General features: G+C 43.6%; 2 protein-coding genes across 3 annotated transcripts; both read right to left on the bottom strand.

The window, feature by feature from the left end:
- Window positions 1-902: 902 nt before the first annotated feature.
- kat14 (lysine acetyltransferase 14) lies at window positions 903-9,469 on the bottom strand. Of its 2 annotated transcripts, none has more exons than XM_029776547.1 (11): window positions 9,449-9,469; window positions 8,466-8,751; window positions 8,018-8,139; window positions 7,597-7,718; window positions 7,179-7,360; window positions 6,385-6,810; window positions 5,368-5,966; window positions 4,967-5,100; window positions 4,272-4,447; window positions 2,366-2,556; window positions 903-1,472 (listed from the first exon to the last, which is right to left on the bottom strand). In XM_029776547.1, exons 2-11 carry the CDS (start codon window positions 8,722-8,724, stop codon window positions 1,299-1,301), a joined length of 2,385 nt encoding a protein of 794 aa, XP_029632407.1. In that variant the 5' UTR covers window positions 8,725-8,751; window positions 9,449-9,469; the 3' UTR covers window positions 903-1,298. The 2 variants fall into 2 exon arrangements, with proteins under 2 accessions (XP_029632407.1, XP_029632406.1); XM_029776546.1 differs by lacking the exon at window positions 9,449-9,469 and adding an exon at window positions 8,901-9,211.
- pet117 (PET117 cytochrome c oxidase chaperone) lies at window positions 8,626-10,028 on the bottom strand. The gene is made up of 3 exons (XM_029776548.1): window positions 9,824-10,028; window positions 9,228-9,380; window positions 8,626-8,751 (listed from the first exon to the last, which is right to left on the bottom strand). The coding sequence occupies exons 1-3, from the start codon at window positions 9,917-9,919 to the stop codon at window positions 8,746-8,748; spliced, it is 255 nt and encodes an 84-aa protein (XP_029632408.1). The 5' UTR covers window positions 9,920-10,028; the 3' UTR covers window positions 8,626-8,745.
- Between the last annotated feature and the right edge of the window lie 2,777 nt (window positions 10,029-12,805).

Here is a 12,805-nt window from a genome sequence, read left to right as displayed (position 1 = left end):
CATATTTTTCTCTTACCCATTTATAAACAATACCTCATAATTACAAAGTGAAAACATGTTTTTAGAAATTGTTGCAAATTTATTGAAAAATATACACAGAAGTATCTCATTTACATAAGTATTCACACCCGAGTCAATACATGTTATAATCACTTTTAGCAGCGAGTGTCTTTCTCAGTAAGTCTAAGAGATTTGCACAATATTTTCCCATTATTCTTTATACAAGTCTTCAAGCTCTGTTAAATTGGTTGTTGCTAGACAACCATTTTAAGGCTTGCCATAGATTTAAGCATATTTAAGTCAAAACTGTAACTCTGCCATTCAGGAACATTCACTGTCTTGGTAAGCAACTCCAGTGTAGATTTGGCCTTGTGTTTTAGGTTATTGTCCTGCTGAAAGGTAAATTCATCTCCAAGTGTCTGGTGGAAAGCAGAGTGAAACAAGTTTTCCGCTGGGATTTTACCTGTGCTTAGCTTCATTCCATTTTATATTTATCTTGAAAATCCCCAGTCCGTAATGATATATATATATAATATGGAGAGTGGTACTCAGTCATGTGTTGTTTTTGCCCCAAACATAATACTTTGTATTCAGGACAAAAAATGTATTGCTTTGCCACATTTTTTGCTGTATACTTTTTTATTCTGTACCGGCATCCTATTCACTCTGTCAATTATGTTAGTATTACGGAGTAAAAGTACTGTAATTTCTAAACAGTTCACCCGATATGGATGACAATATCCTCAAATTAAAGCTGACAGTCTACACTTTAACCTCAGTCATTGTATCATTTCAAATCCAAAGTGCTGGAATACAGAACCAAAACATTTGTCAATGTCCAAATACTTTTGGATCTCACTGTACAGTATGTTCCAGCAAGCAAATGAAGACAGAATTCGGAATGTGAGTGATTTTTTTCTTTATATAATTGCCACTTGGGCTGCAGAATTATTCAGAAATGCGAGTGTACAAAATTACAATACAATATCGTCCTTCAGTCTCTTCTGTGGATCAACAAAAATACACCTCACCATAGGTTCTCACAAATATAATGACCAAAGAAACAGTGTAACATACAATGGCTACACTGAATAACACAGGCACTTCCAGATGTATTTTTTACTCTTTCTGACTGGTTGCCTGTATAGAAATACAAACCCTACAACAGACAACGACAATTTGACTAGTACACTCAATATGGCTACCAGTTCACCAATGGAACGTTCATTTACTTGGGATTGTCCATTCTAGTAATTATATTTCTATGGCTTGAATACTGGCCTGTCCTGTTTCCTGTCTCACCGCCGTAGCCGCAGGAAGAAGGCGTGTCGGCACTCCTTGCTGTCCAGCGGGTAGTATTTGTCATAAAAGTCCAAGATGTACTCCTCAGTCTTAAAGCCGAACTTCTGGTATAGGAGCATGGCGGGGTTACTGGCCGAGACGTGTAGAGTGACATCTTTTCCCATGCAGGTCTGTGGGGGAAAAGAGAACCTTGCCTGAAAAGACATCTTCCCTTTTTTCAACCACTTAACCTGTGCTGTTGTAGATCGATCCAAACAATTTAAGTTCATTTTACGGTTATTTATTTATAGTTATTTCTAGCAGTCTTGAGCTAACTTGACTAAATCTAATGTAGCCGTAGGGTCAAGTTAGTTCTGGTCTAAAAAGCTAAGCGCCAGTACAGCAACTTTACACCGAGTGTACAAAACACCTTCCTAATATTGAGTTGCAACCCCTTTTGGCCTCAGAACAGCCTCAATTCGTTGGGGCATGGACTCTTTGATGTGTCAAAAGTGTTCCACAGGGATGCTGGCCCATGTTGACTCCAATGCTTCAATGTTGTGTCAAGTTGGCTGAATGTCCTTAAGGTGGTGGACCATCCTTGATACACATGGGAAACTGTTGAGCATGAAAAACCCAGCAGCGTTGCAGTTCTTGACACACTCAAACTGGTGCGCCTGGCACCTACGACTGTACCCCGTTCAAAGGCACTTAAATCTTGCCCATTCACCCTCAATGGCACACACACACAATCCATGTCTCAAGGCTTAAAAATCCTCCTTTGACCTCCTTCCCTTCATCTACACTGATTGAAGTGGATTTAACAGGTGACGTCCTTAAGGGATCATAGCATTCACCTGGTCAGTCTCATGGAAAGAGCAGGTGTTCCTAATGATTTGTTCACTCAGTGTATATTACAATGGCATGTATATGATGGCAATATGGCTCTACACAATGTGGCTTAGAGTCTCTATAAAAGCTGTGCTTCACCACTTTTTATGTAGACAATAGTATAGTGACCCTTTAATTCCTGCTTGCAACTGTAGTATTGTTGTTTTTAGTTATTATGATTGTGTTACCATACCTGAATGAGATGGTAGATCATGAACGTAGCGATTCCAGCCCTCCTCCACTCGGGATGCACCAGCAGGAAGGAGATGTAGGCCTCGTTGTACTTCACGTCCGGCACCATGAACCCAAAGCCGATCACCACCTTCTTATAAAGGACCACGACGCTGAAGTCTGGGTACTGGAGACACTCGGAGAGATCCACGCCTGATAAGAGAGCCAGAGAGAAAATCAGCCGTCAAGCTAAAACTTTGAGGGAAATATTTTAAAGTAAAATAAATATGCACAATGTTGTATGCTTCCATGTGATTTATTTTACAAGGACAATGTTTCCATCTGCATTCACGCGAACATATTTAAAGGAATATTATACTTTCAACACTTTAAATCAATGTTTGTTAGATGTTTTATAAGTAGTCTAATGTCAAGATGACTCCATGTCCCACAACATGGGTTGTGAAGATCCAGCAATATGCCTCAGCCCCAAATTAATGGAAAAGATAAGCACTGACTAAACTATGGAAATTAGATGGTGCTCATCTTTTCCATTCATTTGGCATTGAGGCATATAGCTGGATCTACACAACCAATGGCCTGGAACATGGACATAACTTAACACTAGCCAACTTGAGGTCTGGAAACATCTGACAGACTTAATTTTTTAAATTTCCCAGTCTGAAATAGGGCGGGGAGACATGGCCAAAATATCACATCAAGGTATTTCTCAAATTTTGGACGGTATTTTATGTTTTTGATTAATAAAAGTTCTAAATTTGCTTCATGAGTAGTACGTGGCAACACATATATTCTAAATTATTTCAATGGGTCTATCTCCATTCGGATTGTTTTATACTGTTCAATTCAACTTCACCCTAAAATAATTTCCTGTATTTCCATCCATTTCTGCATTTCCTACCCTCATTTGAGATCCTTTCCACACTGCCGCGATATGGGCAAAAATACTAGGCCTTATTTTAAACCAAATGTTGCAATTGCGATTTAGAGCAAAACACTTGGGTGAACTTTTGGAATCATGCAAATATGATGTTTATTATAATTCTATAGTTACAATATAAATAATAGTGGGCACTTTGAATACAGTGTTGTTTGACATGACAACGAGTGAAAATTTACGAGTTTTTGTGATATGGTAGGAAAAAAACAAAGTGATGTTCAGTGTTTTCTAGGGGACCCTATAATCTTTGGCTACATTAAATCTTTATTCATATAGCCAACATATTCATGCGTTGCCTATTCCTCTTTGATTTAAAGATACTGTTGCACAAACAACATGCTGATTTAAGCCTCCACCAGTACTGGTATCATGCTGTATTAGCTAGCTACGTTTGCTCTGACTCAGTACTTTTATTAAATAGTTAGCTAGCGATTAGCATTAGTTGCTAACACGATTTAGCTTAACTTGCTAAGAAAATACAAACTAGCTGTTTGCAGATTGTAGAAACAGAAACTAATATTGTAATTATAGAACACTTGTGGATTTATAGTAAGATCAAAGTGAAAACATCGTTGTCATCAACATGTTGCATGTGCTGCATTGACCATGCAGACTGAACGAAAGTGTCTCGTGGTCAAGCAATAACAAATGTTCCTTGAATGACAGGGGTTGGGACTATGTCTGTGTGGAAAGCAGCATGGAGAGAGAGAGAGAGAGAGAGAGAGAGAGGAGAGGGATGACTCAAGTAGCAGAGTAAACTATAAAAATGGACGTTACACACCGCGTATCACATTTAACAAACCAAACATTCAAATACCGTTATACAAGGTAAAGTAAAAACCCAAACCGGTATGTGCATAAATACCTGTATCTAGTAAAATACGGTATACCGACCAGCCCTAGTCTGAAATGTAAAAATGATAAAGTCAAATAAAACATTATGTTAAGGCCCTGTTCAGTCACCTACCTGGCCAGAAGATGTCGTGGCACATGGAGTTAACGGAGGGGATGTGGTTGGGCCGGACGTAACAGTAGTCGATGGGGGCCTCTGGATCTGGGTCCCAGAGGGGGTCCTTCCTGTGTGGGTAGGCACGGATCTCCGTCAACAGCTTCAGCTTCATAGGCTTGTTCTCGTAGTCCCTCCTGGTGATGGATTCATTAGTGCACACCGTAGCAAAACGTTTTGCAATGGAAAAAATTTCGCAACAAAAACAAGTTTCTTATTGGAGAAGTTCAAATTGTCACTCTCCGTTTCAGTCCATTTTTTTTCCTCGATGTGGTGTCTAGTGAATATGACCCAGGAGATTGGATAGAAAACAAATGCCATGAATAGAGGCGACATGATCTTTTTATTTGTGTGTCAGAGAGGAATGACTATTCTTCACAATGCATTTCAATCTGAATGTAATAAAGATATTGGGCACATTCAGGGGCACGTTCAGGAGGGCTACATACTGCACGTAACAGAGAATAACGGCATGAATAGAGCCACAATAATATTGATTCTTTCCATGCTGTGATTGTTATACCTCACCTTGAGTATCAGGGTTTAATTACAGGTTAATGTCATAGGTCAGGTTGTCACAACTGTCTTTTACCATATTAGGGGTATAAGGCTGCATGTGGCGTGCCTCATGAAGGAGGTAAGGGCGTGTGGCATACCTTATGAAGGGTTTGAGAGTGCGGGAGGTGTACGGGCTCTTGATGCCCTGGTCTACGCTGGCGTCCAAGCCCATGATCCGGTGCCAGAAGGACACTGTGGGCTGGTGGTACCCTCTTCTGCTGGACACCGTTGTCTAAAAGGGATCAAATGCATTCCATAGACGTGTGATCGGAGCAAAAGATGTATCACGCATGTGATGTAATGTGTTTGGAAATATTCCAACCATTCCTCTCGTTCTTCTAGTTCGTGACCGCTCATAACAAATCGGAATTTAATTGTAATAATAAATGCCACAAAGCAGACTTTTTATCGAAAGCGACCAAGAGTACAGAGCGTGCATACATGTGTGTGTGATCTGTGAACGAATTTGCCATCTGTGCTCGTGGTAGTGAAGGTGTACCTGGAAGCGATCGAGGATTCGGAGGTCCTGGCTGGTGGTGCAGTACTTCCCCATGCCGGAGCCCCCGTAGCGGCCCTGTCCCCCCTCCTGGGCCCCGTACACCCCTCCCACCAGACTGAGGGTGGCGCTGACCGCCTGATCGATGTCCAACAGGGGGAGCCCTCTCTGACGTTTAGCATGCCTCACCAGTAGCTTCCTGTGCAGCCGCTTGGCCTGCGCAGTCACTGCCAGCGCCTGCGGACAGACCTCCAGGCACCGCAGCAGCACACGCTCTTCATAAAGGCTGAGGGGGGCAAACCGGGGCTCTGAGGGAGGCAAACCCTCCCCCTTCTCTGTTAGGACTCCCCTCCTCCTCTCCCCACCACCCCATGCCCCCCTGGCCACGTTGGATTGGCCTTTGCCGTGCCCCCTTCTCTCGTTGTCTTCATCGTCCCGGCCACTGCCCTCCTCTTCATCACTCTCTGCTTCCTGCTTGATGTGTGCCCCTGGTCGCAGCTTCTTGCGAACGACAAGGGTGCCAGTGCCCAGGGACATGCTGGGTGAGGGGATGTACTCAATGCCGGGATCGATGAAGCCTTCGTCGTCCAGCTCCTCGTCATCTGGAGTTTCAAATCAGAAATGGGAAATATTAACAATACATTCTGTGAGATTTCCAGCCATTCACTGATCATTTCAACTAATTAAATACCACTTAGTTTTTGAGGAATATGATTTATGAAATGTTGTTCTCACAGAAAGTAATTCATTCCTATAGCACTACAGACAGATACTGTATATCCTAGAAATAAATTGATATTGGCATGGAATGCACCTTGGAATATTGCTCCATTGTTGACGTTTTTTTGTTGGTTGGCCCACCCACGAATCTTACATTGTGGTATTAAATGCTATCTGACACCATTTCTCATCTTGCCCGTGGGCCAAATTTGGACTGCTTACCACTAAAGCAGTAACTGTTTTAGTGGTAAGTCTATCTAGACTAAAAATTGCAATATCAAGGGGACCCCGACTTCTTACCGTGAAAGAGCGCCATTGGTGGCATGACGTCAGGGATGAGGTCAGCCTCCGACAGCAGGCTGGGCGTGGCTGAGTGGGAGGCGGGGGTGCCGGGTGCAGAGAAGTCCGGAGAGGGCGACGGCGAGGGGCTGGTGAGTGGCGTTCGGTCCGAGGAGCTCATTGATGAGAAGTCCACCACCTCACCTTTCTCCAGGACAAAGTCGGGTCGCCTCCCACCGCCACGGCTGCTGAACTTGACAGGCGTGGAGGAGGTGCTGCGATCCATGTACCCCGCCGCCTCCTTCTGCGCCCGCCGGATGTCCTTGGCCTCGTGGGTGCGTGAGCGCTTTTCTTTCAGCTGCATGGCACTCTCCACCGGATTACGGCCCACGCGCTTCCGTAAGCCTTCCACCGTGATGATGGGCTCCAGGGTTGGCTTGGAGGCGGCTGAGAAAGTAACAAACGCCAGCTAAGCAAAAATGGTTAAACAAAAAGGGCTCTAAATGCTCAATCAAAAACACATGCATGTACAGTCGCCTGGAGGGGTGAATTTATTTGGACTCCACTTCAACAGTAGCTGGTTATCCCTCAAAAACATGTAATTGATTCACACAACAGACTTTGCATAATTCTGCAAACTGCTTAGGGTTAACTACCTCTAACAATAATTTAACATTTGTAATATCCCTGTCATTTTTAAAGTCATGTCCCCCCTTGACTTTTCCTAAATAAGTCTATTTAACACGTAAAATAATCCTTTGGTTGTGTCTTAAAATGTGAAAACGTATGTTATTTATGAGTGTTCCGCAGTTCACCTTTAGACTTTAGGGAGGCCACCGAGGACTTGTCCCCATCTGGGCGCAGGGTGGGTGGACGGTTCTGCACCAGCTTCCACCAGCCTGGCTCGCCAAACTCCTGGGCCCCTGAGCGGAAGAACGTGGGACTCCCCACCGACAAACAGCCCGCCACCGTGCTCCACCACGTGGAAGTCTTCTTTCTGCAGGTGAAGCATCAAAAACTATCCATTTACAAAATACTAGACTTGTAAAGAATAACTCAAACATAGCTCTTCTTTCTACAAAGGTTGGGTCAAGTTCCAATATTTCCGCTCTTGATATTCTGATAATTGACTGAAGAATTATCAGGTTTTCTGTTTACATTTTTAGGGTTGTATGCAAACTGTTATCAAAACCTTACCAACTGACAACCAAATTAAGGTTGTTTTCTTTCTACCTGGTGCCCAGTAGGAAGGTCCAGTGTCTCCCAATAAAGGCACAGATGTCCTCCTTCCATCTAAAATAGCCTTGACGCCCCGTGCCCTCCAACGAAAGGTTGTACATGGCCAACATAACAACCTGAAATAAAACAGAAAACACACTGAACTGCAGTGAAAAGCAGGAAAATAATATGACATTCGTTCAGTACTCATTTCAGAGGGCTGTTGCCCAGAACAAATATAATCAATGAATAAGTCTACAGCAATATACTATATAGTACTCTGCAATTTTATACTTGTTCATACTTTAGATAAGGATCTTGCCCCATACGTTTGTATCTTTTGACCCTGTTCATGTTCTTATTATCTTACGTAAGCTGCACTGCAAATCAGTTCTTTATTGTAAACTGCCAAAGTGCTTCATTGTGGCACATGTACCTGTTGCCAGGTGAGTCTCATCCTCTCAAAGGTCTCCTTGACATCTTCTGTACAGTCATAGCAGGTGAACTTGAAGAAGTTGTCTCCTTTCAGGTAGCTGGGTTGCTCTCCGTGCAGCTGTGCTGAATGGTGGGGATGAGAATGAAAAGACTGCTAAGAGACAAGGCATTCTGTTCATTTCATTGTCATTCTTTATTTGAAAAGCATGTACGGTGCAACAGGACACGACATGACATCCAAATATTGAACAGCAGCCCTTTATAATATCTATGGATGGACAGAAAAGGCCAACCCCACTGAAATTACAGAAGAAATAACAGCGTAAAATATACTCTGTCCAAATTGTAGTGACAAATTTGCAATTGTTAAGTGATATTGAGAAAGAACGATGCCCCGTCGCAGGGAGAGGTCGCCCTCTCCCCCAGGGGCTGCCTGGCCCTCCTCTCACCGATGGGGATCCATTTGTGGCACTTGTCGCAGTAGAAGGCCATGTCCTCGTTCCAGCCACCCTCGGCATCCTCCCCAAGATCGCTGTTGAGCGAGTCACCGCTCTGGTCGTGCGAGAGGTCCACCGAGGCCTGGTCTTCCGACTCCACGATGAGCAGCGTCTCGCCCTCCACCTCACCCTCCTCTAGCCCCTCTGAGGCAGAGGTGCACATTGCCTCATCTTCCACTTGGCCCCTCTGCTCACCACCACTTTCCATCATAACCAGGTGGAGTCAGACAGTCTACTCCTGGGTAGAGAGTGAAGAGCTTTAGTTTTACCAGCAACAATTGGGTAAGGACATTTTCTAATAAAAGCAGTATGATTCAGGGATTCCTTAATCTATGAGAGAAATCATAGCGTTGCCTACTACCTAACTAAACACTATGTATAGCCTACCTTGAGGGAACGAACTGCATGCCACGCATTGCCCTATGTTTTTCAAAACCAGTGACAATCAATAGCTATCCAGAAGGGTGGCAATGGCTTCTGCAGTGTCAGCTAGTTTACGTTTCCTCCAAACCCGTAATTGATTAATCATTGGCCAGAGAATCTACAAAGATGTCTATTGTAAAAGGCAATTTGCATAAAAACAGCCCAGCCCAGTTCGAAAACAAACTATGGTGTACTACATTGCTTTATCAATATTTCAACACGTACATTAGCCATACTACACTACACGTGGCTATATAACAATTGTGAAGGCTGTCAAAGAAGCTGTTATGCCTGGGGTTGGTCTGAGCCCTGCTGCCCTGATTCTCTCCTGTCGCGCTCTGCCTTGAGCTCCTTGGTCAGACTTCTTTGTTGCTCGAGCACTCGCAGGTTCTCTCTCTTCCTCTCCAAACGTTCAATGTCTCTAAGTACTCCCGCATGAAGTCTCTGATGAAGAACAAACAAAAAGACCACTGTAAAAGCTGTCTAAAATTATGGCTAGAGGTGTTGTTTACCTCATGGTCCCAGTTTTGCTTGAGATGCACTCCTGTAACGGTGCTCACCGTAAGGATCACAGAAACGCCCAGTACAACTTTAGAGGTTGTAGACATAGCTAGCTATCTAGTATTGCATGTAGCCATCTACCGTTAGCTGTCTGCTAGCAGAAAAGTATGAAGATGCTAACGCTAGTTAGCTAACATTGGCTAAAGGTAATGTTTCTGCTTACAACTTTCTCAATGTAGCTAGCTAAGTTGCACCGGACTTTTGAATGGGCCACATTGTACCCTACTATGACTTCTTGCTAGTTAGCTAGCTAACGTTATCTAGGAATTGGAGTGTACAATAATTGAGCTGGTCCGTAGGCTAGCTAGTAAACGTGAATTGGTTACCTCTTGGTCCCAGTTTTGCTTGAGATGCACTCCTGCAACGGTGCTCACCGTAAGTATCACAGAAACGCCCAGTACAACTTTAGAGGTTGTAGACATAGCTAGCTATCTAGTATTGCATGTAGTTGGGGAGACAAAGGGAATTGCTAAACTAGGACTTCGATAACGTTAGCACAGGACATCTCAGTTATGTCGAGGTCGACGAGTTTAGGCTGTAGAGTGGAGTACCGAATCTGGAGATAGTCGAACAAATCGATGTAATAGACTTTCTAAACATTTATGCAATTAATAATAATTTGCAAATATTCTGGACATAAAACACGAATTAAGTCATGCAAAATATCATACAAAATGTGTTAAGTCTTCAATATAAGTTGCATAAGTGGCTAAATGTGATCCACACTGGCTGTGAGTAAGGCCAGTGTGTCTATATTACGCGGATGACTATACACGTCAGCCACTACAGCGACTGAAATTACTGCAACACTTAAAAAGCTGCAGTTGGTTCGGGAATGGGTCGCAAGGAATAAGTTAGTCCTAAATATTTCCAAAACTAAAAACATTGTATTTGGAAATTGAGCAAGTTGAGGTGACTAAACTGCGTGGAGTAACCATGGATTGTATACTGTCTTCGTCAAAACATATTGATACAACAGTAGCTAAGATGGGGAGAAGTCTGTCCATAATAAAGCACTGCTCTGCCTTCTTAACAACACTATCAACAGGGTAGGTCCTACAGGCCCTGGTTTTGTCGCACCTGGGCCCTGTTTCAGAAAGCAGGTTTAACAAACTCTGAGTTTAAACCTGAACTCTGAGCTGTCAAACTCTGAGTTTTCGGTTTCAGAACAGCTGATAACGATTAGTTCAATCAACTGAGTTAAATTAACCCTGAGTAAAGCACGTGCATGAGGAGATAAAAAGCCCTCATCAATTGAACGCAGATAACATGATTCATCATCGCAACAGGAGAAAAAAATGGCTCGAACCTCCTACTTCTCCCTAATGGTGTTATCAATATTAATGAATGCGTATGCAGATTATGAATATATATTTAAGAAAAAAAGCAATGCTGACCGAGTCAATGCGTGAGTATTAATTGAAAAAAAAAAAAGTTTTATCTAGAGTGTTCCACTTATTCAACATTTTATATAGTGTGTGTGTGTGTTTAATATTTATGCAGGTGCAACCCAACAGGCAGAAAACGTACTTGGCATCAACTGAAGATGAAATATAAAAATATACTTCAAACAGGTAAGGTATAATTTCATTACAAGCAATTGTGATGTTTAGCCTACCCTACCTAATTAAACAGCATTCAGTGGCTACATTCAACATGTGATATACACTGCTCAAAAAAATAAAGGGAACACTTAAACAACACAATGTAACTCCAAGTCAATCACACTTCTTTGAAATCAAACTGTCCACTTAGGAAGCAACACTGATTGACAATAAATTTCACATGCTGTTGTGCAAATGGAATAGACAACAGGTGGAAATTATAGGCAATAAGCAAGACACCACCAATAAAGGAGTGGTTCAGCAGGTGGTGACCACAGACCACTTCTCAGTTCCTATGCTTCCTGGCTGATGTTTTGGTCACTTTTGAATGCTGGCGGTGCTTTCACTCTAGTGGTAGCATGAGACGGAGTCTACAACCCACACAAGTGGCTCAGGTAGTGCAGCTCATCCAGGATGGCACATCAATGCGAGCTGTGGCAAGATGGTTTGCTGTGTCTGTCAGCGTAGTGTCCAGAGCATGGAGGCGCTACCAGGAGACAGGCCAGTACATCAGGAGACGTGGAGGAGGCCGTAGGAGGGCAACAACCCAGCAGCAGGACCGCTACCTCCGCCTTTGTGCAAGGAGGAGCAGGATGAGCACTGCAAAATGACCTCCAGCAGGCCACAAATGTGTCTGCTCAAACGGTCAGAAACAGACTCCATGAGGGTGGTATGAGGGTCCGACGTCCACAGGTGGGGGTTGTGCTTACAGCCCAACACCGTGCAGGACGTTTGGCATTTGCCAGAGAACACCAAGATTGGCAAATTCGCCACTGGCGCCCTGTGCTCTTCACAGATGAAAGCAGGTTCACACTGAGCACGTGACAGAGTCTGCAGACGCCGTGGAGAAAGTTCTGCTGCCTGTAACATCCTCCAGCATGACCGGTTTGGCGGTGGGTCAGTCATGGTGTGGGGTGGCATTTCTTTGGAGGGCCGCACAGCCCTCCATGTGCTCGCCAGAGGTAGCCTGACTGCCATTAGGTACCGAGATGAGATCCTTAGACCCCTTGTGAGACCATATGCTGGTGCGGTTGGCCCTGGGTTCCTCCTAATGCAAGACAATGCTAGACCTCATGTGGCTGGAGTGCGTCAGCAGTTCCTGCAAGAGGAAGACATTGATGCTATGGACTGGCCCGCCCGTTCCCCAGACCTGAATCCAATTGAGCACATCTGGGACATCATGTCTCGCTCCATCCACCAACGCCACGTTGCACCACAGACTGTCCAGGAGTTGGCGGATGCTTTAGTCCAGGTCTGGGAGGAGATCCCTCAGGAGACCATCCGCCACCTCATCAGGAGCATGCCCAGGCGTTGTAGGGAGGTCATACAGGCACGTGGAGGCCACACACACTACTGAGCCTCATTTTGACTTGTTTTAAGGACATTACATCAAAGTTGGATCAGCCTGTAGTGTGGTTTTCCACTTTCATTTTGAGTGTGACTCCAAATCCAGACCTCCATGGGTTGATAAATTGGATTTCTATTGATTATTTTTGTGTGATTTTGTTGTCAGCACATTCAACTATGTAAAGAAAAAAGTATTTAATAAGATTATTTCTTTCATTCAGATCTAGGATGTGTTGTTTAAGTGTTCCCTTTATTTTTTTGAGCAGTGTATTTAAGTAGTTAGTGAAATTTTCTTTGCAAAAAAGTTACATTTTGCAGCCATCCCAACACTGCCAGTATTTTAATATTGTCTATTTA

The sequence above is a fragment of the Salmo trutta genome, chromosome 14 (genome assembly GCF_901001165.1).
Source record: "Salmo trutta chromosome 14, fSalTru1.1, whole genome shotgun sequence".
In the NCBI taxonomy this organism is placed as follows: Eukaryota; Metazoa; Chordata; class Actinopteri; order Salmoniformes; family Salmonidae; genus Salmo; species Salmo trutta.
The sequence above is the reverse complement of the archived record's forward strand: the minus strand, read 5'-3'. Positions and strand labels throughout refer to the sequence as shown.